Here is a 26033-nt window from a genome sequence, read left to right as displayed (position 1 = left end):
GAACTGGAAACCTATTAAATATGTAATCGATATTCAGTCTCTATAAAAAGAAGCTTTTAATAGATCAAGCAGGGCAATGATGTACTATTGCATATCCCACATATATTTCACATCCATTTGTGACATCTTCGTAATGATGTTTGAAGCATGAAAAACGAAAAATTTTGATTGTCAATTGTAACCAAAGCACAGAAGAAGGTTGTAGATACAATCTAAATACGTGTATTTGCAAAATATTTATGTAGTGATTTTTTGTGTTACCGGCGAAATGTTTTAAAGTGAATCTTTTTGTGTTAGTAAAGTTCTATAGCACAAAAATTAAAAAGAAAACCGAAATCATATGACTGATTGAGTTTCGGGTACGTTAGGAGAAATATATTAGTTGAGTTCAACTATGCTCGAACTTCACTTCAGCCAATTTAAGTGCTTGTCCGTTGACGATTAAGTCCTTTTCCACAGACATGTTGAAACGTAGAAACTTATTTTTTCGTGCGGCTGAACATTGATGAATAGCGCAAGGTTCGCGAATCGATGTTTCAGGAATGGATAAGCTTTTTGCAACCACAACTTCTCGACAATCAAGAATTATGTACCACAGCAAGGATAGATTTACAAAAAAATACCCAGGACCAAGAATACGTGTTTGGAATATTCCAATGACGAAAGAGACTCTATCTCATAACCTATCCATCATTACGTCAATAGCTATATACGTTGGCCATTCCTTAATAGAGAGACATTTATATAGATATATAGATATATAGTGTTCCCAGCAGACGTCACCTCAGCATCCTGGATAAAATGAATGATATAGATGCTGGTATGGCTGGTTATGTCAGCGCGTCATCGTGTATCTGCTCGGTGTTCATTGACGCCGGAGACAGCAAAAGATGCATGCCGTCACCGATGGTGGTGGACCGTTGCTTCATGTTTGGATTTGTGGCGAGGATTAGAATGGATCCAATTTGCTGGATTGTGGTGAAACTGCTCTATTGACAACTTCATCGTTTCAATAAGCATAGATGATTACAAGGACGAGGGAGCACGATATGTATATGGAAAGCCTGCCAAGTATTTTTAAGATCATGATCGATTGATTATTTTCTCGAAATTTTATGTAAAATAGTTTGTTTGTCGTATACGAAGCTTAGGGGAAAAAAAGTGTTGTAAAAATAGGTTGTTCTTATTTGACCTAGATTGTGTTTTTTGTGATTGAAAACTTTTTCAATCATCGTTACCTATGAATCAACATTACTTGTCCTTTTCTCTCAAATAGTGAGCAGAGGACTAGCAACCTTGAAAAATGAATTGAAATTAAATACCTAGCTAACATTTCCTGCAATGTAACGTATTTTCTAATTGATCGACTCAATATCGGCAAATCGGCCCTGTCTTCAAATCGCTGTCACTTGAAACAATCAGCAACTTCAATAGATGCTTGTCTGATGAACAAGAAGCGTCGTGTTAGAAACAATTGTTAGAGTAGCTCCATTCAATTCAGAGTATTTGATCAAAGCACTTGTTTCACAGATGGGTTTTTGCTCAAGAGCTTAAACAGTTTCGTGCATTCTAGGGGAACTGCTAAAACACACAGAATAGAAGGACGATGCAAAAGTAATGTGTTTATTGGTGGTTATTTTGAACATATAAAAACGTTCGAAGCCAAAGTGGCGATAATTACATTTTCGGACATATTATCACTTGGCCATAATTGATTTTTCTTCCATCGTTCGAGATGCTCACAGTGTCTTCTATCTATCTCTCTATCTACTTTCAGGATATGTTGTTGAATATCTTTGTGAATGTATCTTTTCTAGTGTTGATGTTAAATATAAATGTCGTAAGTGGATACAACCAGTTACATATCGGTGGAATTTTTCCTATTAACGGAAAAGGAGGCTGGCAAGGCGGTCAGGCATGTATGCCTGCTGCCAAGCTGGCTCTGCAGGATGTCAATGAGAAAGAAGATCTGTTGCCTGGATTTAACCTGACGCTGCACAGCAATGATAGTGAGGTAAGTAAGACGAAGTGGACGTAAAGTTCTAGTTCTATAAGCATTCCAACGATCCATTCCTATCCAAGATGTTCATTTCAAACCAATAATTTCCAGTTTACAGTGTGCATAAACATAAAAACACTCCTTATATGGAGGAAAATAGTATTTTTATAAAAATTGCATTGCATAACTGATAAATTTCAAATGATCGAATACTGCAATATCTACGTGATTTTCTTTGCTATTCTAGTTAGCTATTGTACCTTTCAAATGCAACCAAAAGCACTCAAATGAATTAGTGACAAAAATCACAGTAGTATGACAGCCAGTTTCTTCCTTCATCTGTCGAACACTTTCCCATTGCTGTAGAAAGTGATCAGAAAAAATGATAATTAAAGCAACCGTCCTGACAGAAGTATGGAAATTTTGATGCAAAAAGCATTGTACGTTTTATAAGCATTTTAGCGTCGTTACCGTTTCATTGTTTCCTAGCTTCATATTTGAAGTGAAAAAGGACATTCATAAATTTTACATCGCATAATTTAACGATTTTTAACATCCCCGTTCCTCTATAACTATTCCTTACAAGCGTACATGGTGAGTTGCCGACGTGGAACACATTGATGCATACCCCCTACCCACAGTGCGTTAGGTAATTTGTGAATGGTCCCAATGGTGCAGTCTCCGCAAAAAACCTTCACTGCTAGATTTAGTTTTTTCAAGCGCTCTTCAATGCAGTTTTTCAACTGCTATTGCTCTTCCTCTAGCAATAGCACTCTAAAAATTGACACAACAATCGTCTATCATTCTATCATCTTCTAACGTTCTAACGGGAAACATAAAATAGATACCACCATGGTAATAATTATTTTGTCTTGAAAGTACACCCAAAGAAAGTTTTGATTTACATGCAAAATGATTTTCGTGAGGAGTACCAGGCAAAAACCGGTCTAATTTCTCTTTTTCAATTTATGTATATTATAAAATTGAAATAAAATGTTTAAATTACATATAGAAAATTTGTGAGATCGATCATTTTGTTCTAGAGGGCCTTTTTCAAAAGTAAAATCGAAGGGTTGTGTACAAGATACGACCGCATATGTAGGTGACGCAGGACTACGTAAAAGTCTCTTTGTAGTGATAGTAGCATGTATCCATGCATGTAATCATTCGATTTTCCATGTATACATATTATATGCAGCATAAATAGCATTCGACCAAATAAAACAAAAAAAAAGAGTTATTTCTATGTGCATTTGGAAACAATTTAACAAAATCAAGAACACACACTAATGTTTTCCTGTTACGTTACTGAAATCAAATATTTTATTACCAATCGTTTCACCACGTTGAAGGAATTTTACCAATTCAATTGGAAGAGTTTCTTGAATTTAAATGCTCTTTCGTCTGGTGGAATTTAGATTATTATTAATCCCCCTAAAACTGAAATAAAAAAAATATTTTTCTTCGGTTTCAATATAATTTCAAAATTACCAACAGGCAAGACTTGCCCTAATGGACCTTAATATCTAATACATAAAACGTCGAAACATAGAGACAAAACTCGAACGTAACACTCGTTGTGATAAATTAAAACCAAATACTGCCGAAACTCGGTTGAAAGAACGCTGTAGACCAGATATAGCGCTGTTGGCACTGTAATTTGTCCGTCGTAAAGGTAAGTTTAGTAGAGATAACCTCCGCAGTGATCTCGTTGGTGCATTCAAGTTGATTTGACGAAGGATGGTAGGGCAGTCGATGCTGGATGTCAAGATATCCGAAACAACCATGGTGCGCGCTGTTTCTCGGCGAAGTTCAAGGGTATCGATTCGGATGAGTTGGCAACGATCCTCGTATTGAGTATTCCTCATTGGCTGTCGCCATGGAAGCAATCGAAGAGCGTAGCGTACGAAGCGACGCTGGATACTTTCGATGTGGTAGATAGCGTTATTGTAGTGAAGGATCCATACTACGGAACAGTATTCTAGGGAAGCTCGACCCAGTGACCCGTAGAGCGCTACCAAACATTCAATGCTGTTAAAGTCACGTGTCATTCGCATAATTAAGCCTAGTTTTCTAGAGGCTTTGGCAACAATCAATGAAACGTGTTGTTTCAAAGTTAGCTTAACATCAAGTAACACGCCTAGATCCTTGGCTTGCTCCACTCGCTGAATTGGAAGTCCATTAAGTTTGTAGTTATAGTGAATCGGTTGATTTTTTCTCGTAAAAATGATTACAGAACATTTGATCGAGCATACGATTCGTCTCGCACCAGCTGGCAAAAGCATTTAGCTGTTGTTGAAGAAACAAAGCATCGTCAATGTTTTGGACAGCGTTGAACAATTTTAAATCATCCGCGAAAAACATTGATGTGTTCTACAAAGTTTTAGAGCAGCGGTTCCCAAATGGGGGTTCGCGAACCCCCAGGGGTACGCCAAAACTTTAGTTAGCTTCAGAATAGTATAGGGAAATCCGTCAGGGGGTACGCGAACCGAAAAAAGGTTGGGAACCGCTGTTTTAGAGCATATTATTACAAGAAATTTTGCTGAAGACAGTAACCTTCTATCTCGTCAGCGAAGATAGAGAAATCTTATTTATTGTGTATGGATTTGTAGAATCAGTTTTTCTATTTTAGCTGTTTTTGTAATTGTTGTATGACTTTTTCGTGTATTACAAAGTTGTACAAATAGTAAAAAATACACAACTTTGCTAAACATAGTATACTTCTATGTTTGCTTGTTTAGGAACTGTAGAACTTTGATTATTAAAAATACCCCGATTTTGACCCCGAATTACTCGACTACCAACAGACGGATACATTTGAAACATTTGACATTTGCTGATAGCTTTACTGCATACAGACACCATTTTTCCATATGAAGAAACGAAAGAAAATTCCAGTTGGGGCCAATTGCGGTACACCTCACATGCTTGTTTTGTTTCTGTGATGTCGGCTTATGCTGATCTATTTTCCTAACAATTTAAAATATTAATGCATTGAATAATTCTGAAATTTTGCTCATAACAGGTTTATTGAAGAATATACGTTAGTTAAACAACGATTTGTAACTTTATAACAATATGGCATTCAAAAACCTACGCGTGTTGTACAAAATACAACAGAGTGAGTAACCGAAGGTTAATAAAAATTTATGAAATTTATTCAAGAAAACTTTATTGATGTGAATCAAATAGAATGGCATTACAGGAAATTATGCATACAGTCAACCAAAAAAGTATTCGGACTGCAGCGCATAAAATTTTCTTTTAGTAATTTTGCACAGTATTTTTGCAAAGAATGGTAACACATATTTTTTAAAACAATGTTTAACTAAAGCATATTTAGATGCACAATAAAAATTCGGGGAAAAGCTTTCCGTTTTGAAGATAGGGTACATATAGTTTGAATTCCTCAAAAATGCAGCCAAAAAAGTATTCGGACAGTTAACTATTAGTTGAAACAAATGTCCTTTCTCGCTCATCTACTACCTCGTAGGACCATTTACAATCTTGATGACCTGTTTTAATCTGTTTGGGATAAAATTAATAATTTTTCAAATATCCCTCTGTGAATTGCTGACCATTTTTTACAAGAGTTCGGTTTAAGTCATTGTGATAAGAAATCGAATGATTTCTCATTTAGAAATGAGATTATCTAAAAAGATGTTCAAAAGGGTTCAAATCTAGACTGAATGCTGATGTTTCGATAGCTCTAGGACAATTGTATGGTGCCTACCGCTTACAATTATCGACAGTATGTTTAGTTTCAACATCCCGGTACAATATGTATGTACCGCACAATTACAATTTTGCTTTAATTTCACCTAAAATTGTTCAGATAATTGAGTTTACACTTAGTTCTATCCAAAAATATATATCTTTGCTACCTCGGAGCTTTCCAAGCATCCCAACAAGGTATGACACTAACCGCATTGCTTGTTTACTTGCTGACGAGTGATTTTTCGCTTGTAACCCTTCTCTTTTAGTTATTCTTGCATAAGGGTTGTTGATGTCATACCTTGTTGGGGTGCTTGGAAAGCTCCGAGGCACCAAAGATATATATTTTTGGAAAGAACTAAATGTAAACTCAACTATCTGAATAATTTTAGCTGAAATTAAAGCAAAATTGTAATTGTGTGGTACATACATATTGTACCGGGATGTTGAATCTAAACATACTGTCGATAATTGTAAGCGGTAGGCACCATATAATTGTCCTAGAGCTACCGAAACATCAGCATTCAGTCTAGATTTGAACCGTTTTGAACATCTTTTTAGATAATCTCATTTCTAAATGAGAAATCATTCGATTTCTTATCACAATGACTTACACCGAGCTCTTGTAAAAAAATGGTCAGCAATTCACAGAGGGATATTTGAAAAATTGTTAATTTTATCTCAAACAGATTAAAACAGGTCATCAACAATCTAAATGGTCCTACAAGATAGTAGTTGAGCGAGAAAGGACATTTGTTTCAACTAATAGTTAACTGTCCGAATACTTTTTTGGCTGCATTTTTGAGGAATTCAAACTGTATGTACCCTATCTTCAAAACGGAAAGCTTTTCCCCGAATTTTTGTTGTGCATATAAATATGCTTTAGTTAAACATTGTTTTAAAAAATATGTGTTACCATTCTTTGCAAAAATACTGTGCAAAATTTCTAAAAGAAAATTTTATGCGCTGCTGTCCGAATACTTTTTTGGTTGACTGTAGTTCAAAAACCTATAAACTAGACCTTTACTACGAAATGTATATATTAAAGAATAATATTTCTTCTTGCAACTTACTTTTACTTGCACTTTAAAAATGTTTTTGAAAACAATATCAATTAAGGGATTATTAGAAATTACAACTTGACTCCTGTTGCGAAACAGAGATAGAATAGGCTAACGCTAATGCACGGTGCTACCGAGCATCGATCTACTAAACGCACATATCGCATATCAAGAGACAATCTCTCGATCGTTATCGATTCAGTTAGAAATCTAGAGCATAAATCACGAATGGGATCAGTCCCGAATAAACGTTCGATCAGAACAGTAGCCAGTTCACTCCGTTCTATTAGTTTCCCGTCTGAATAAAGGCTCGGATTTCCCAGTACAGTGCCAAATTGAGTGCCCGTGTATCTTATACAGTCCACCGAAATTCCCGATAGTGTGGCCGCGCTGATCCGGCACAAAGTTTTAGTGTTGAACAACTCCTTTTTTCCGCGTTTTCCATTACCGTTTTGAGCATATCGGGTGTTATAGCGTCGATTTCTTTACGAATATTTGCCTTGAGCTCGTCAATAGTTTGTGGCTGGTTGGCGTAAACCTTGCTTTCAGATAACCCACAAAAAAGTCCGGGGGGCTAAATCAGGTGATCTGGGTGGCCAGTCAATTCGCCTCTTTTTGACACCAGACCAGACTCCAGAAATTGAATTGTTGAATTCGCAGTGTGGCATGGTGCACCATCCTGTTGAAACCAGTAACCTTCTAGACCTTTTTCGCGCATTCGTGGGCAGACATAATGAGCTAACATATACCGATATCGATTTCCATCGACAGTTTCATTTTCTTTGAAAAAATATGGACCAATGATGGTTTTGGCGCAAATCCCGGCCTACACAGTTACCGGAACCAGGGTTCCGTTTGACGCTCTCGCTTTTTTTCAAAAGGGATGTTGTAAATGCTGGATTGACCTAACTAGCGGGCACAAAGTGCCCGGATTCGAACTCAATGAAAAGCTCCCATTATAGCTTGGTTTGATCAGCTGTTCCTTCAGCTTGAGTAAAGAAGAAAGGCATACATAAAACGTTGCTTCCATGACCTCCCTTACCTAATTGTCCGCTCGTTCTTATCAATATCTTGTTCCACCCTGTTTGGATATTATCGTTTTGATTCAAACTTCGAACAGATGCACATTTTGAACAGTTCAGAATAAAATACTCGTAAGTATAGCTAGTAGAATAAAATATCATGCTTATTGAACACCACCGTATTCGTTAGGATGTCCTTTATCCGGTAAGGTATGATATTTAACTGTATGACTTCTTGTAGGAAATTAGCAGGCTCAAATTTTCGCTTGGTTCACTTACTCTTAGCGTTTCGTGTGAAGGTTGATGTTTTCTTGTTTGAATAATTTTACCAATTTTAGAATGTTTACCTTTCCTTCTCGCGATTATTAACCCTTAAATGCACAATGTTGCTTTAAAACAACATAGTGAAAAACATCCCCAAAGTAAATTATGTTTACCGCCTTTAGGTAAGCAAGTTTTCTTTTTAAATGAATTTTTTTCAGCGTACGCATTTAAGAGTTAAATAAGATATGTGTTTACTAAAGCGTAGATTTCATGTATTATTTCAAACATATTAGATCAATTAAAGTGTTCGGAGTTTGAATCACGTTTTGTAGGACTGATTCAAGCTTCAAACTGTCACGAATAGCACGTATCAGGATTTTCCAGTTCTTCCCTCAGGAAAATTATTGTCTTAATTGTAAAACTGCACAAAGTCAACTCGTTTTAGATGTGGTACATGAGTTCGAACCTTGGATCAAGTCCGAATTGTAACTTTTTAGTGTTTTTTTAACGTAAAATAATAGTTTTTCTTCATACTTCATGCCTTATTCTCACGAAAATAAAAAAATTGTCATTCTGTTAAACCATTTAAGGTGACAAAAAAAATTCCAAGCATTTTATATTGAACAAAGTTTAAGCATAGCTTAAGTGTCCAATTAGGGGGGCTCCGTAGCCGCAAGGTTACCGAGTCTGCTTTGACAAGCGAGTGGTCGTGGGTTCGAATCTTAGTAGAATCAAGCCATTCTCGATGTCAAGTGACTTTAGCATGGGTTTATTCTCAGGCCCCTCCATTTACCCTTCCTTCGTGCTGAATTCTATATTTACCCTCTGAAGCCTCTTAACAGTGCAAATGTCCCTCCTATAGTTAAGTGTACTGGTCAGAGGTACGAATGAGTCCTCGCCAGGGACGGCTATAATATGGGATAGTGCTGGCAGCGAGGAATAAGTGGGTAAAGTAGATTAAGCTTTGAAGGAAGGGTAAACCCCAATACACGCAAGCACGCATAAAATTTAATAAGCATATCGCTCACTCAATAGCGATTATAGCAAAAAGAAATGCAGTGCAGGTCATACAGCAAACACCCGGGCGATATTACAATAGATCAACTATACTGGTCGCAGTAATGAGTCCACACATGGAAAAAAAAAAAAAAGTGTCCAATTAAGTGTTTTCAGAACGGTATAAACACCTTTGTTTCATTACTTACTTCTACCGTCCCCTCCGTCGATTGTAAAAACACCCGTTATAAAAAATTAATTTAATGCCTGATCTCATTACAAAGGTTAAGGCAAAAACTCGTGGTTGGTCTAATCATGCTATCATAGCATTACTATGAATGTAAATCAAACTATAGGAACAATTTTCATTCATTGGTATATATTATTAAGAAGTATTCAATTTATCCTCTCATATGGACGATTATCGGAAAATTTTGCCTACTACGAATAACTGAGCAAAAGAAAAACGAGAATATTTTATACGCGTTTATTGTCGCTCGTGAGCGTAGATTACCTACATACCTACTTTCCTTTTTGTATGCTAGGATACCCAAGTAACCAGTAAGCACTAAACACTAGTCCTTGGACAACACACGCTATGTCCGAAGGCAATTATTATTTATCTTTCATGCACCTCAAAATTTTCTTCACAGGATGTTAGTATTGGTCAAAACAATTAATTTAGAGAAGGTCTTAAAATATTCTATCTTGGGTTTTTTACAAAATTCAATTTTCAAGGTTATATAGGGGTCATTCTCTCTCAAATGATCATATCGGTTGTAATCGACCACCTCCGATTTCAACCAAATTTGGTATAATTACTCATTCCGATCCCACATTCAATTTCCCAAAGTTTTGCAGGGATTGATCAATCCCCCTTGCAGTGACATGCAATGACAAATGAGTTTTTTCGAAAATCTAATAAAAATAGAGAAGCGTCACTGCAAGGGGGATTGATCAATCTGTACAAAACTTTGAGAAATTGAATGTGGGGTCAGAATGAGCAATTATGCCAAATTTGGTTGAAATCGGAGGTGGTCGATTACAACCGATATGATCATTTGAGAGAGAATGACCCCTATATAACCTTGAAAATTGAATTTTGTAAAAAACCCAAGATAGAATATTTTAAGACCTTCTCTAAATTAATTGTTTTGACCAATACTAACATCCTGTGAAGAAAAATCTGAGGTGCATGGAAGTTAAATAATAATTGCTTTCGGACATAGCGTGCAACATGGTATAAGCATACAGAACTATGATTAAAAGCATATTTTTCTTTATATACTTCTGTAGAACTCACATAATGCTAAAAAGGCGAAATAGCGGGTTGTTAAAATGCTACGCCACAAGCATTCAATAAGCATTCTCAGTGTTTGTTTGAGGCTTAAACGAAACGTCATTTTGTCTACATTATCGACGTATCGAAAAAGTATCGATGGCATATCGTTTGCTTGTTATCTATACCTATAAAAATGGATTTCTGTCTGTCCTGTGTTCCTTATAGAATCAAAAACTACTGAACCAATCGGCGTGAAAATTTGCATGTAGAGGTTTTTGGGGCCAGGAAAGGTTTTAGTGATGGTTAGAGACCCCTCCCCCCACTAAGAGGGGGGGCTCCCATACAAATGAAACACAAATTTCTGCATAACTCGAGAACTAATCAAGCAAATAGAACCAAATTTGGCATGTGGGTGTTTTCGGTAACAAGAATTTATTCTAGGGTAATTTGAGACCCCTCCCCTCTTTATAAGGGGAATTATAACTCCTCTCCCCTTTAAGAGGGGGGGTTTCCATACAAATTTCCTCATAACTCGAGAACTAATCAAGCAAATGGAACCAAATTTGGCATGTGAAGGTTTTCGAGGGCAAGAAGATTTTCTATGTTGAATTAGGACCCCTCCTCACTTTAAGAGGGGGGGCTCCTGTACAAATGAAATACCAATTTCCTCATAACTCGAGAACTAATCAAGCAAATGGAACCAAATTTGGCATGTGTGTGTTTTTGAAGACAAAGTTTTTTTCTATGATGAATTGGGACCCCTCCCCACTTTAAGAGGGGGGGGGGGGCTCCTATACAAACGAAATACAAATTTCCTTATAACTCGAGAGCTAATCCAGCAAATGGAACCAAATTTGGCATGTAGGTGTTTTTGGATGCAAGAATGTTTTCTATGATGAATAAGAACCTCTCCCCACTTTAGGAGGGGGGGCTCCTATACAAATGAAAACAAATTTCCTCATAACTCGAGAACTAATCAAGCAAATAGAACCAAATTTGGCATGTGGGTGTTTTCGGTGACAAGAATTTATTCTATGGTAAATTGAGACCCCTCCCTCTTTATAAGGGGAATTGTAACTCCTCTCCCCTTTAAGAGGGGGGGCTTCCATACAAATTTCCTCATAACTCGAGAACTAATCAAGCAAATGGAACCAACTTTGGCATGTGAAGGTTTTCGAGGGCAAGAAAATTTTCTACGGTGAATTAGGACCCCTCCCCACTCTAAGAGGGGGGGCTCCTGTACAAATGAAATACAAATTTCCTCCTAACTCGAGAACTAATCAAGCAAATAGAACCAAATTCGGCATGTGGAGGTTTTTGGAGGCAAAAATATTTTCTACGGTGAATTAGGATCCTTCCACACTTCAAGAGGGGGGGCTTCTACACAAATGAAATACAAATTTCCTCATAATTCGAGAACTAATCAAGCAAATGGAACCATATTTGGCATGTGGGTGTTTTTGGAGGCAACCATTTTTCCCATGATGAATTAGGACTTCTTACCTTTTTAGGAGGGGGGGGGGGCTCCCATTCAAACGAAATACAAATTTGCTCATAACTTTAGAACTAATCAAGCAAATGGAACCAAATTTGGCATGTGAGAGTTTTAGATGGCAGAATTTTTTTTCTGTGGTGTATTACGACCCCTTTCCTTTTAAGAGGGTGGGCTCCCATACAAATGAAATACAAATTTCCTTATAATTTGAGTACTAATCAAGCAAATGGAACCAAATTTAGCATGTAGGAGATTTTTGAGTCTTGAATTTATTTTATGATAGTTAGAGACCTCTCACCCCTGTGGTAGGGGGATATGGACTCTCATACAAATAAAACAGAAATTTTTGCGAAACTCAAAAACTAATCCAACTCGAGAAATTCGAGACTCTTCCATAAAACATTAATCAATAACAAGACCACAAAAACTATCTATAGTAACACTAGATCATTCAGGACGAGCCGGTCGCGAGTGTTGCCGGTGACCCGCCGTCGGAAGCGCCGCCCACTGGGGGGCTTGCAAAACTCGAGAAGTGACAAAGATCATCCGAGATTCATGATTTATGTACAACACAGGTTAATTTGTGGCAATACGAAGTTTGTCGGGTCAGCTAGTGGTAGATAAAAATATAGATTCGGTCGGGATTTAAAAAACTATAAAAGCAAGCGATTTTTTTTGCTGCATCTCAAGGATAAACAGAACCATTTTTGGAAATGCTGAATAATCTTACCACCTAGACAGGGCTCGAACCGGGAGTTAGTCATGCAACCTCATTCGTTTCCTTGCACCTTTGCTATCGAAACCATAGCGGATGTGATTGAGTGAGGTGAAATTAGTCGTATTTAAATCTTGGTGATATTTCCTCTCATATCATAGCTACTTGTCCTGCATTACCAATAGGGTAGAAAAAGACGGCAACCGTCAGATGGAAGAGGGCACAAATAGTGGCCGCAGAATAGCAAAATAAGAAGTCAAGTACAAGCCGTTCATCAACACTTACGGCTCGTTTTAATGCAATTGACTAAATGCATTATATTGTTACGTTATATGCGAATATATCGCTTTCTTTAATGCTGATTTACGTTAATGCTTCTATGCATCAACAATGTTAATATACGTTTTATAAGCATTAAGATTGCTAATATACAAAAGTTTGGCACTTGGGAGGCAGAATTATTTCCAATATACGGTTTTAGATTAATGCTTATGGTTACTTGGGTAAGGCTGTATAAGCCGTCTTTCACAAACGAAAATACACAAGTTGCCATTGAATACCAATAAATACCAACGAGCAAACAAGAGGGAAAAATAAAACAACCAATTTTTTAAAAATCAAAGAACATCTTTCTATGTAAAACTTTAAATGTCGAGTAAGAGAATACATGTTCAATACAAAATAACCCTTTTTCCAATCGTGAAAGAACTGTGGTCTCAACAAGTTTAAGTAAACAGTTGAAATATTCATGAACAGAGTGTTTCGCATTAATGCTGTTTTAGTGACATTTAGATCTAAATTCCTAAACATGCTGCGAGACCAAGGAAGGGCCTCATAGGTAAAACATTTTACGAGTAACCCTTTCTTTTCGCCCGATTGACTGTGTAAGAACCTTCTTTTTCATTTTTGGGTCAAACAAGACTAAAAGGTTTGCTTTGTACATGTCTGCTCGTGGGTGAAAGTTAGCTCGCCAATTAAAGTTGCTAATTTATGCGGTTTGGTACCCAAAACTTTACGAAACTAAAATGCCACTTGTGTGTGGTTCACTTTTGCGGATGCAAACAATCTTTCAAAAGATAAGCTATCCCTAATTTGATGTTGTGGCTGGCAATGACAGATTCTTTAAATTTTATAAGCTAGTTTATTTGTTTGGCAATTGCAGAAGAACTCGGGATAACAAGCCGTCGCACACAGGAGTAACTAGGGCAAAAAGCTGGTCAAAATAAGAATAACATTTTTTTCGGGCTTCTAATATAATATATATTTTTTGTATGCTTAAATAGATGCTGCACAAAGTACTCTTAGTCAAAACACGTAGAAACATACCTGTAAGTTTTGGCAGGTGTACAAACATTGACAATATTGCGACATTCAGGGGCAAATTTAGACTACCCCGATTTACACGATTATCACAGTCGAATCTCGCACACGATTTCGCTCAAAGAAAATTAAGTGAAAGAGAAGGGCAAGAGAGAAAAAGAAGTTAAACTCATTAGTAGATCAAACTAAAAGCCACTCTAGTGTCAGATTAACAGCGCAAAATGCGGTACGTTGCAATAAATGATTATCACAGTAGTCTAAATAGTCATAAAAGGGGCAATATTTGAAACATTTTTTTTAAATCATCAAGCGGGTTTTAAACATCAGAAGTAAACAAAAAGATTAACAAAGGATATTTATCAAAATATAGGTTCATCATAAGTAATTCTAACTGGTTTGTAGGAAGAAAATTTAATATTTTGAAAATGTGACTTGCTTTAAATAGTTTTGTCAAACAACTATTTTTTTTGTAATTTTGTGCTTTTTCAATGGTAAAAAAGTTATTAAATCTTGCAGAATCTGGTCATATATTCTATGGAGGAATGAATCTTTGTGGTATTCTGAACAAATCGATACGTAAAGCTCATCCGGAAACGTCCGGACTGGCATTTGCGACCCTTTTGAAAATTATATGCTTTACATTGTTTTCAAGTAAATATCGGCAATTCGCATCTTTTGTGCAAGATAATTTACCTTGAATACAATGGGCACACTAGCTATACTGCATGTCTAGGGATTATGAGGTCTGTTCTCCAGATGTGGCACTATTTGAATCAACATTGCCACTCATCAAAATTCGCGGACAAAAATAGTAGGAAAAATGTTAGCTGGGTGACGGTAAAGTATGTTATAGTATGTGTGGCGTGATTGTTATTTGATAAATTGCATAACAGAGGCTATATATCACAGAGAAGACATCTACGTTGATTTAGTGTCGAAGAATCAGTCTACTCCACTATCAACAATTTGGTATTAACCAATATCATTTTTTTATATGAATCAGAGACAAACAAGATACTCATTGATTTGCTCATGCATTTGTAGGTTTGGAGAGGGCTGCAAAATAGTGACTAGAAGTAAAGCATAATCTGCACTGATAAGTGAATTGAAATGACTAGTAATGGCACCAGTTTGTTACAAAATTAACTATTTTTACGTTTCACTTCATATTCGAGGGAAATATTACGAAAAATATTAGAAAATAATTTTGGCCAGCTTTTTGCCCTAGTTACTACTCTGTGCGTCGTCGAATCACATAACAATTTTATTTAAAAAATCAGATGTGATCAATTGAAAGACCAATTTTATTTAAAAAATCAGAACTCCTCCGCATGGTTGACGTAGAACTACGCAAGTCTCTTGGTTACAATCCAATCCATTTGGAGTGCAATCCAATTGAAATGCAATATAATCCAATAGGAATCCAATTCAATTGGAATCTAATATTGGGTCCTATCCAATTGGAATCAAATCCTAATGGAATCCAGTACAATTGCAATCCAATCCAACTGAAATCCAATTTATTCCAATTGGAAACCAACCCGATTGGAGTCCAATATAATCAAATTGTAATCTGGTCCAATTGGAATCCAATATAACTCAATTGGAATCCAATATAGTTCAATTGGAATCCAATAAAATACAATTGAAATCTAATATTGGATCCAATCCGATTGTAAACCAATCCAACAGGAAACTAATATTGGATCAAAACCAATTAGTATCCAATGCAATTCAATCCAATTCGATCCGATCCAATCCAATTCAATCCAACTTAATTGGAACGTGATCCAATTGGAATCTAACTCAATTGGAATCCAATATAATCCAATTAGAATCCGGTCCAATTGGGATCCAGTATAATCCAATTGGTACCCAATATAATCCAAACGATATCCAAACCAATTGAAATCTAAAATTGGATCCAATCCAAATGGAATTTAATACAATTCAATCCAATTTCAATCCAAATCGGAATGGAATCGACTCCAATTGGAATCCAATCCTATTGGAATTCCACTTAATTGGAATTCAATCTAATTGGGATACAATCTAATTGGAATCCAATCCAGATGAAATAAAAGATAATCCAATTGGAATGGTGTCCAGTTGTAATCCAATATATTCCAATCGGAATTCAGCATAATCCAATTAGAATCCAACCCCTTTGGAGCCCAATACTATCCAATTGGAATTCAACATAATCAAATTTGAATTCAACATAATCCTATCGGAATCCAATCTAATCAAATTCCAATACAATCCAATTTGATTCCAATATATTCCAATAGGGATCCAATCTAATTGGGATCTAATAATGGATCCAATCCAATTGGAATCTAATCGAAATGGAATCTAGTCCTGTAGGGATTTAATCCAATTCAATCCAATCCAGTGTGATTCCCGTCCAGTTGTAGTCCAATACTATCCAATTGGAAATCAGCGTGACCCAATTGAAATCCAATATAATCCAATTGGAATCCAACATAATCCAATTTGAATTAAATATGATCCAATTGGGATCCAATATAATCCAATAGGAATCTAATCCAATTGGAATCTAATAATGGATACTATCCAATTAGAATCTAATCGTAATGGAATCCAATCCTATTGGAATTTAATCCAAATCAATCGGACTTACCACGCTGATGAAAGTTACAGGTCGTAACCGAAATACGCGTCTGTGCAGGTCACATTAAATATATAGTATTCAAATTAAAAGGAATTTATTTATTAACCTAAGTTTGGGTCAACTTCAACCTTGAATTATTAGTTTATTAAAGATATATGAAGACTAACAGATTGTAACAAAAACCGTAGCGCTAAAAGGCTCATGTTAAGAACTAGAAATCAACCGTTAATTCAGCAAATTCTAGTAAATTTTGCATATTGATGTAACCTGCCCTGTACATTAAAGCTCATGATTAAATAAGCCTTCCTGATGTTGCTCGAAAAAACATCTTCTCGTGTTTGTATCGACCCCATAAAATAATCTCGTCTATATAAATTTGTCGGTATACGACAGCGGTATTTGCCTTATGAACGGAAGAAATACAAAACATTCGAATTTGTTGCTTGCCTATACATACTATAATCAAAAAACATGCAAGGGCATATAAGGGCAAACCGTGCCAACTAGGCGAATCGGTAACGAGACGATAATCGAGAAACATATACAGTAATTTGTTAAATACAACTCTCAGAAATCCGGAAATTTTACAGTTTCTAAATTACTATTTTCACTCCGGCAGTTTCTGAAATCTCGTTAATGCTACATCGTCCATTGAATTGAAGGGAAATAGGATAATGATTATTTCTTGGTACTATTAACCGCAACCTGTCTACAAACGAATTTTCTCCTTCACCCTAAACACATGCAGATATGTGGAGTGAAAGTCAAATTCCATTACCAGCTCCCATTTTGCGAAGAGAGAGAGAGAGAAAATACGAAGGATCAGAAAAAGCCATTGAATAAATTACTGAATGTTTCGTATCTTGCGCGCATTTTACTGTTAAAGTTTGGGAGGCATTCAATTTTTGCGCCTCGATACATGGACATGTACGGAGTTCCACATGTTATCATGCACGTATATATATGTAAATTTTCTGTAATAGATGAGCTTTAATGGCTATTACAACGTTTATTGCTATTTGTTTATACTTAATAACCTTGTGTTGAGCCTATATCAACAAAATTTCGTTTCAAAATTGTTACTGTTTAAATGCTTACGTATAGGTAAGTTAATTATGGGCAAAAAGAATGCACAATAGATATTTATTGTATTATTGTTTTGGTAGAAACTATTCCAGATTACAGAAATTATTAATAGAAAGCCAGTGAATTTTTCACAAAATAAATATTTATTGAATGGTGGAAGTTTCTCGTGTTTATATGGCTTGTAAATGATTTGTTTGCAAACTTGATGATACACTCAGCAACATATATTTAGATTCATCCTGTCTCAAATTATCATCTCTTTGCCGCTCGGTCTGTGCTAGATGTCGTCAATATTTATGACATATCAATGTTCGCAATATAATCTATTCGAACCACCTCACATATTGAGCCTGGTTGGTGTGGGTATTCGTGCGGTTGTGGTACTCGCCTCACTGTAATCTCTCAAAGTATGATTACGTTTAGTTTCTGTGGAGCATTACGATATGACGCTTCAACTTTGATACCCACAATGCAAGGATTATCTTATGTTCTCTTTTTATCCGAAAAGAAGCTGAAATAGCCAATCGACACCAAATTAGCCCGATCATTTTAGCAAAACATGATTCATTGAATCGATTTGAAAATTTTCGATTATCTCACTGGATTTCCTTTACCTCAAACAAATGGCTCTTTGTACGAAGGTTGTACTGCTATTAGTGTATACCCGAGCAGTGGTAAAAACCCAACAGATATCAAATTGCGTTATTGGAAGCCAAAAAATGTTATGCCAAAATTTGATTTAGTTTTTGCATACCTTGTTTGCATACCAATACCATACATTGGAAAAAAAATACAATTCTAAAATATGGCACCCTAAAGCTTAAAAGAATAAGAACTAGTATTAAAGTGTGAACACGAAATTATTGCGAAATTATTCACTAAAAAAATAGCTGGATTAGATGTTCTTTAGTAATTTTCTCCTGCTCGGGATGGTAGAGTAGGGCGGGGCATAAGTGCGATGTTTGAAGTTGTCAGCAATTTTCGTGAGATATAAAGAAGGACCACATCATAATATATTTTATAGTGATGCAGTAACTCAATGTCTTCACATTCAACTATAAATCATCTGGGGTAATAGTGTTTTGCAAAATAAATTCTTCTTTCTTCTGATCAAGTGCTGATTCGCACTTTTACCCCACTAGCGGGGCAAAAGTTCAAATACCGCGGGGCAAAAGTTCGAAGCTAGAATCCATGAAATTAGCCCAGCAGTAGTTAACAAAACCATATTATCTTCAATCTGCGTTATGTTTCGGTAAGGAATATCCTCAATTTGCACCTTTCCTATTTTGCGTTGGTGTATTGCAGCCTCCGTTAGATCGAAACTTTTCAAAACGTTTGTTTTTTGTTTCATCAGTGGAAACACATTGTTTTTCTTCGGCCAGTATCTGTAGAGCACACAGTTTTCTGCAGATCTTTTATTTCTAGTATGTGTAATATAGTGCCTAAAACTGTATATAATTAGCTATACATTTTTGCCTCGTCCATGAATCGAACTTTTGCCCCGTCCGTGAATCGAACTTTTACCCCGCTAGGCGCTTGACGGGTTTAGATTAAATTACGGAAAAGCGAAATATATTTTGTAAATTATTTCCACCGTGATATGTGTGATGGATGTAAAACGCTGCTACAAATTTTCAACAAGTAATATCTTCCTGTTGATATCGTATTTGCCATATAACAAAAAATTGCATCAAAACCGCCGTAAAATAATATTTGCACATAACTCAGCAACTATGCTTCGTAAGCAACCAAAGTTTACGTTAGATTCAAGCTGTCAAAGTAGTCACCCATCCATGCCAATGTAGAAAATTTACTCGGAATCTGCACCGATAAATCACTGAATCGCACTTTTATCCGCATCGAACTTTTACCCCTCCTTACTCTATAGTACAAAAATGTAAAATACCTTGTTAATAGCATATTGAGGTATAATATCTCATCGAGATATACATAAGTTATTCTTCATAGAAATGCGATAAAAAATTAATATAAAATATAATATAATTTAGATACGATAGCTGAATTTCGTTAGGCATGGATGAGGTATTGGCGCCTGCTGGGGATATGAAGTTGCAAAGAATGTCTTGTGGATGCCTCATTAAGATATAATATTTCAATTGATGTCCCGTGTAGAAAAACATTTGTAATTATTTAGATATTGCAATAAAAGACGATAAGCTGGGTTGTGAGAACTACCGAGCGATCATTATCCTGAATGCCGCCTACAAAGTGCTGTCCTAAGTCAACTTCCATCGCCAATAGCCAATAGATTTGTAGGAAGTTATCTGCTTCATGGAGGGTTGGTCTACAAAGGACCAAATCTTCATCCTGTTTCAGATCCTCCAGAAGTGGTGCGAATTCCGAGTCCCTACGCATCGCCTGTTCATTGATTTCAAAGCCGCATATAATGGTGTAGACTATCCAGAGCTATGGAAAATTCTGGACGAAACCGGCTTTTCGGGTAAGGTTACTAAACTCATCATGGTCATGGTTATGATGGATGGAATACAGTGCTGTGTGAGAATCTCGGGTGGATTGTCGGACCAATTCGAATTTCGCAAGAGACTTCGACAAGGAGATGGTCTTTCTTGCGTGCTATTCAACATTGCGCTCAAAGCTGTTATAAGACGAGCGACAATCGAAATGCGGGGCACGATTTTCAATAAATCCAGTCAATTTATCTGCTTTGCTGACGACGTGGATGCTGTCGACAGAACATTTGAGGCCGTGGAAGTTCAGTACACCAGACTAAAACGCTAAGCAGAGAAGATTGGATTGAGGATAAATACATCTAAACGGCGGGCGCGACCGACCGCGACAGGGCTCGCCTGGGCAATACCAGGGCAATCGACGAAGATGAGTTTAAGGTAGTCGATGAATTCGTATACCTTGGCTCACTGGCAACAGAGGACAACAATACCAGCCGTCAGATTAGAAGGCGTATTATCAGCGGAAGTCGGGCCTTCTACGGACTCTGTAAACACGGTCGAACAATCTGAGCCCTCGTACAAAACGCTAATTAGACCGGTTGTCCTTTATGGTCACGAAACGTGAACGTAGCAGTGTTCACTCGGAGTTTTCGAACGGCGGGTGCTAAGAACCATCTTTGGTGGTGTGCAAGAGAACGGTGTATGGAAGCGCAGAATAAACCTCAAGCTCGCACGTCTGTACGGCGAACCCAGTATTATGGAGATATCTATGATAACACATTTGATTATTAAGGCTGTGAAACATTTCGCGAATTTTTTATCTTTTTAGTTAAAATTTGACAGTTTGACAGTTATTTCTCTTTCTGTCGGAAATAACCCTGCTCTGAAAACTGAATTTAATATCATTTTAAACTCATAATAATATATATGATAATACAATCAGTTGTTAAACTCATCGTAAAATAATATGGTTTAAATATCTCAACCACAAAATGCATTTTGATAACTCAATAAGACATTGTCCAGATATTATTTTGTTATAGCTTCCTACTCGAGTAATGTCATTAGCGTAAATTGAAGCAATTCTATTCGCTCTGGTTAGGTTCTGCCTCGTTTTCCGTATTGAAAAGTTTGCACTCAGAAAGGTTTAATTTTGTATTTTAATTGCTAGTCGACAACACTCATTGGCTGCCATGCTTAGCAATAAGAAAAAAAAAAATTCAATTCATTTGTTTGGTTTTCTGATTATTTTTGACAGTTGTAAACTGTAGTAAACCGTTTTGTCGTTTGCAACATATTATTCTTAAAATTATTAGAGTAATGTTGAAATATATTTAAAAAACACTCGCTAGTGCGAAGTATTCTCCTGTTTTAAGTTACTGTTTAGGGATGTTACAGGGTCCGGCACTCGAAGTGTTGCCAATATGAAATCTTTGTCACAGCTGTCACACTGGAAGCAGCGTTCTATAAATGTGCTCAGTGACAATACTATACACTCAAGTACTTTTTTTCACTTTTTGTTTTTTCGAATATTAAGAACGGGGCAACTTAGGGACCATTCATTTATTTCTCAATACATTTGAGAGAGGCCCGACATTCGTCACATATTTTGTAAATGGTCCCCAAGTTGCATCGCTCTTGAGTAATCGATAAATACAAATCGTGTAAAAAGAAACTTGAGTGTATATTGCTTACCAGCTAGCAAAAGCATTTTGTCGAAACTGAACGCAAATAAGTTAGGGAATAGCATTCAAACGTAATAGTGTGATTGCTATACGTTAAGCGGGAAAATCACTAGCGATTATCCGTAAGCACAAATATTTTGAAACGTTTTTGTTCATCATTACCGTTATAATAATACTGATAACAACACAAAACGTCATAGAAATGGTCAAAAGACAACAACGTCACCTGAGCCAGTCAAATGGCTAAAGAGCGGAAAATATCCGATCGCAACATCCAACGCATATTGAAAAATGAGCTCAAGGTCAACGCTTATAATTTTCAAAAGACGCATGATCTTACATCGAAGCAGCAATAAGTTGGACTTGCGAAAGCGAAAGAGATGCTTCACTTGGCCGAAAGCGGTCATTTTTAAAACATTGTGCTTTCTGACGAGAAAAGTTTCCCAATCGAGGAACAAGTCGTAAACTCTCAAAACGATACGGTTTATTTGACGGAATGCTGAAGACTGCTTTGAATGCGTGGGTAGACAAACATTCAGGTCGCCGAGCAGGGAAATTTCAACAAGACTCGGGTCTCACACAGTGCCAATGTACCAAGAATGACAGGAAAACAGCCGAACTTCTTTTGAACCACACATTGGCTCTCAAATCTACCAGACGGCACCAAATCCAATGGATTATTCTCTCTGAGTCAATACACCAGCGCTGAAGAAAGCCAGGTCCAAAATACAGGCAAATCTCATTTGGGCAGCGGGCGATTTGTTTTTTTGACCATCACCAAGTGAATTGATTCTGAATTTTGGAGTATTTTCAGACATTCTTTACTTGAAAGGAAACAAAAATCATTTTCCAAACCGAATACATGGCTACGAGTTTCGCACCCTGTATTTTATAGGGTGTTAGTATATATGAATAATACGCATAACGTTTTAACAATCTTCTTCGAAGCGGTATGTCTGTGCACAAATTACTCAATAAAAAATAAAGCTAAATTGAAATAAATTTTTAGCTATAATTTCGACAAAGTAGAAATAAAAATTAATCATAATTGAAACCAAAATGAGAAATAAAGTTGAATTAAAATGAAAGTTTGATATGCATTGAATGGCATATTTGAAAACAAAGCTAAGACAAAACAATGAACAGTAATTGATTTTAATGTATGTACTTATCGAATTTTGCAAGATAAAATGATATTGGAATTGAAATAAAATTGATTCAATTTTCATTGTATATATTGTTATTCTAAAAAAGTGAACGAAGTAACTTTCAATTCAATTCCCGATTTAAAACGCTCTAAAGTAAAATGTATGGCAATAGAGAAGAGAGCACGTAAGAATTCGCACATAAAAAATCGGATGTACATGAAGACTTAAGGCACTTTACCAAACATCCATCATTGCTTGTGCTTTTGTTTATTTGCTCAGAAACATATTTAAGATGGGCGGCCTCACCCCACCCTATTCCATTGCATATTTACGCGCTGTTATTAGTTCATGGTCTGGTACGTGTTGTCCGTATTGTCTGGTGAAACCAGTAAGCTTTGTGGTGAGTTGTTTATGATGAACAAATTTCAAAATAGAGTGTTAACTTAGCGAATGAGTTCGTTTCCAGAAAGACATAATTATTCTGAAACATGGTATACTTATATGTATCGTTTGCTCCACAGTCTAGGAGAAGCAATGGGTTTTCTGAAGGCAAGCGAAAGTAAAAGTTTCCTTCATGGTGTCTTCGTAATTATATGTAGCGAACCAACCTGGATAGTTAGATCACGATAGCGTTCACGCGGTGTTCATTAAAATAATGGCTGGAAAGTTTTTTGATAAAATCATTTATCACTTGTTATTTGTCACTGAAAAAAATGAAAGAATGATTAATTTTTGGGCAACCACCGACGTGAGGAGTTTTAGTTGTGGAACAAATTATATCCAGCTTCTATTATTTGTTGTTAGGTGTGCTGAATTACATTGTCAGTGTAGTTTAGAGTAAATTTCAATTTATTTTGCTATTTTATTTCCTTTGTTTTAGTAGCTATTCGCTTCAATTTACATCCGAAACCTTGACTTCAACGGATAATCTGCATTGCATTTACCAGAATTGCTTTTTTATCTATTTGTTAATAATCGTAATTGTGAAGAAGCAAAATAATAAATACATTAGTAGTTCCTGAGCATCCTAGTAGCATCTCAAATGCTTATGGTGATTTGATATGTGATAAGCATCTGGTAAAAATAATATTGTTTTTTTTCCTGTAACATTCGTCTAATTTTTTGGTACAGCCAATTCATAATTATTTCCAGAACAAAAGTTCAAACTCATATTCACGCAATGATTTCGTTAATTAAAGTAAGTGCTCATTCAATTTCTTCCAACTTTAAAAACATGTTGTGGAGCATTTTAAATTTTCAAGCGCTTGTTTCGAAAAATCAACGAAAGCGCACTTCGATACGTGAGGTTAGGACACTGTATTATGGTGGTTTTGCCAAGCAAACGTGTAATTGCTTCGAGGATTCTTTGGTTCAAAACTATGCAGAATCTAAGAAGAACTTTTTTAGTAATTCTAACCATGTTTAATATTCATAAGCAAAAATTTTACTTTAGTTTAGATGGATTGTTAGAGAGATTAAAGTAGGGCTGTCCACTTCTAATAAAAATATCGTCAGATGATTCGTCAAAACTGTTTTATAGTAGTAAAGTATGTAATAACGCACTTTGAATCTTAATAATAAACATTTTACAAAACGTATTCTCACGACACACCCGCGCTTAGCTTATAATGCCTAAATGGTTTTTGTTGCGGTTGGACGAAGTAGACTTCCATAACCGCGGATAAATATGACACATTCTGCTTGAACAGGACACTCCTTTCGCGACGCAATGGATAATGAGCTTGGTGACAGAGTTTCACGAGTAAATGAAATAATAATAAACACGATGGTATCACGACTAGGTTGCCCTTTGGGAATAAGCTATGTGGTGCACAAAAGTACGACACGAATTATTCATAAGAGTGTATCATAATCACCTACTGAGAGGAAGGTTAATGACGGTTAACGAGTAAACCATCATCATTTTCAAAATGAGCGCCTTTCACAATGTTAGCAAAAAAGAACCTCACTTTAATTAATTGTCAGTTACTTCGATAATAGTGCTTTTGGATTAAGAAAAAGTTGCAATTTCAGTTTGGCATCAATAGAAAATTAAATATTTCAAATGATACGGTAAGGCTTTTTTTTTCAAACAAAACAGTTATTTATATTGTGTTTCAGATCACATAAAAGGGTAATTAATTTTCATATCGTTTTTTTTTTTAATTTTTCTGAATGCACTCGTATTTATACTCAGGTTTGCTATTTCCTCACTCACTATGCACAATGTGCAATTTTTTGTACAACGCAGTAAGCAGAACTGCTGCTGTCAGCACTATTTAATAAAACAAAAATAAAATTAAAAAAAAAAATACAGTATGTCGTTTTTATCTTGACGCAGCAGCCCCGTTAAAACTACCCGTAGTTGTCACTCGTCCACGCCTCGCATCAGCGTATTCTATGTGTATTGACATTCAGTTGCTACTCAATGAGTAGCACAATGTGCAGGTTGCTCCACAACACCGCGTTTAGTATGAAAAAGAAAAGTCAAAAGAAGAATAGAGAGAAAGAAAGAATCGCGTTGAGTGTGAGGAAAGTGGGGATTTTTCTCTGCTCTTTTTTTTATTCTGAGCTGGAATGCATCCCTACTTATTCACTTGGACTTCAAATCACACTATCAGTTGTCGATTTTGAATGGCCTTATAAAATCATGCAAGCCTATCGAATAGTTTACATTCTGGTTATAAATTTGGTGTGAATTCAAAGTAAACATTGCCTAAACCGCACATTGGGCACATTGCACGATGTTTCAGAATTAAAATTTAAGTGAAAACTTGTGTTTTTTGTTAGATTACCTATATAAGATAGTCTTGCAGTATCCAAGAAAGAAATTTTGTACTGGGAATGTTCACTAGAAAATGTTCGATTTTCGGTTGGGCGGTGTTGCTAGCAGGGATGCCACATATAATTCTGTGTTTTTTGTTGGAAAAATCTGACAATCTGTACGGCGAGGAAAAATATCTGTGCAAAATTCTGTCCAATGCAAAACAATGAGAGTGAAGGAGATAGAGTCATTTTGCTGATTATTTCCGTCTCTTTAACTCTCATGTAAAAGCTCAAAAATCTGTTATTCTGTGTAATTTGGCGAAAATCTGTATTCTATGCATACAGATTCTGTACAGACGATTTCTTTCAAATATCTGTTAAACACAGAATAATCTGTGCATGTGGCAACCCTGGTT

General features: G+C 36.1%; 1 protein-coding gene across 1 annotated transcript in view; it reads left to right on the top strand.

Moving 5' to 3' along the window:
• The first annotated feature begins 801 nt into the window (after positions 1–801).
• LOC128740184 (gamma-aminobutyric acid type B receptor subunit 1) overlaps positions 802–26033 on the top strand; it is a 114778-nt gene continuing 89546 nt past the window's right edge. Inside the window, exons 1-2 of the mRNA XM_053835712.1 lie at positions 802–978; positions 1778–2014. Of these exons, the coding sequence (XP_053691687.1) occupies positions 802–978; positions 1778–2014 (414 nt within the window). The remainder of the gene's footprint in view (positions 979–1777; positions 2015–26033) is intronic.

The sequence above is a fragment of the Sabethes cyaneus genome, chromosome 3, assembly GCF_943734655.1.
Source record: "Sabethes cyaneus chromosome 3, idSabCyanKW18_F2, whole genome shotgun sequence".
Classification (NCBI taxonomy): Eukaryota; Metazoa; Arthropoda; class Insecta; order Diptera; family Culicidae; genus Sabethes; species Sabethes cyaneus.
The sequence above is the reverse complement of the archived record's forward strand: the minus strand, read 5'-3'. Positions and strand labels throughout refer to the sequence as shown.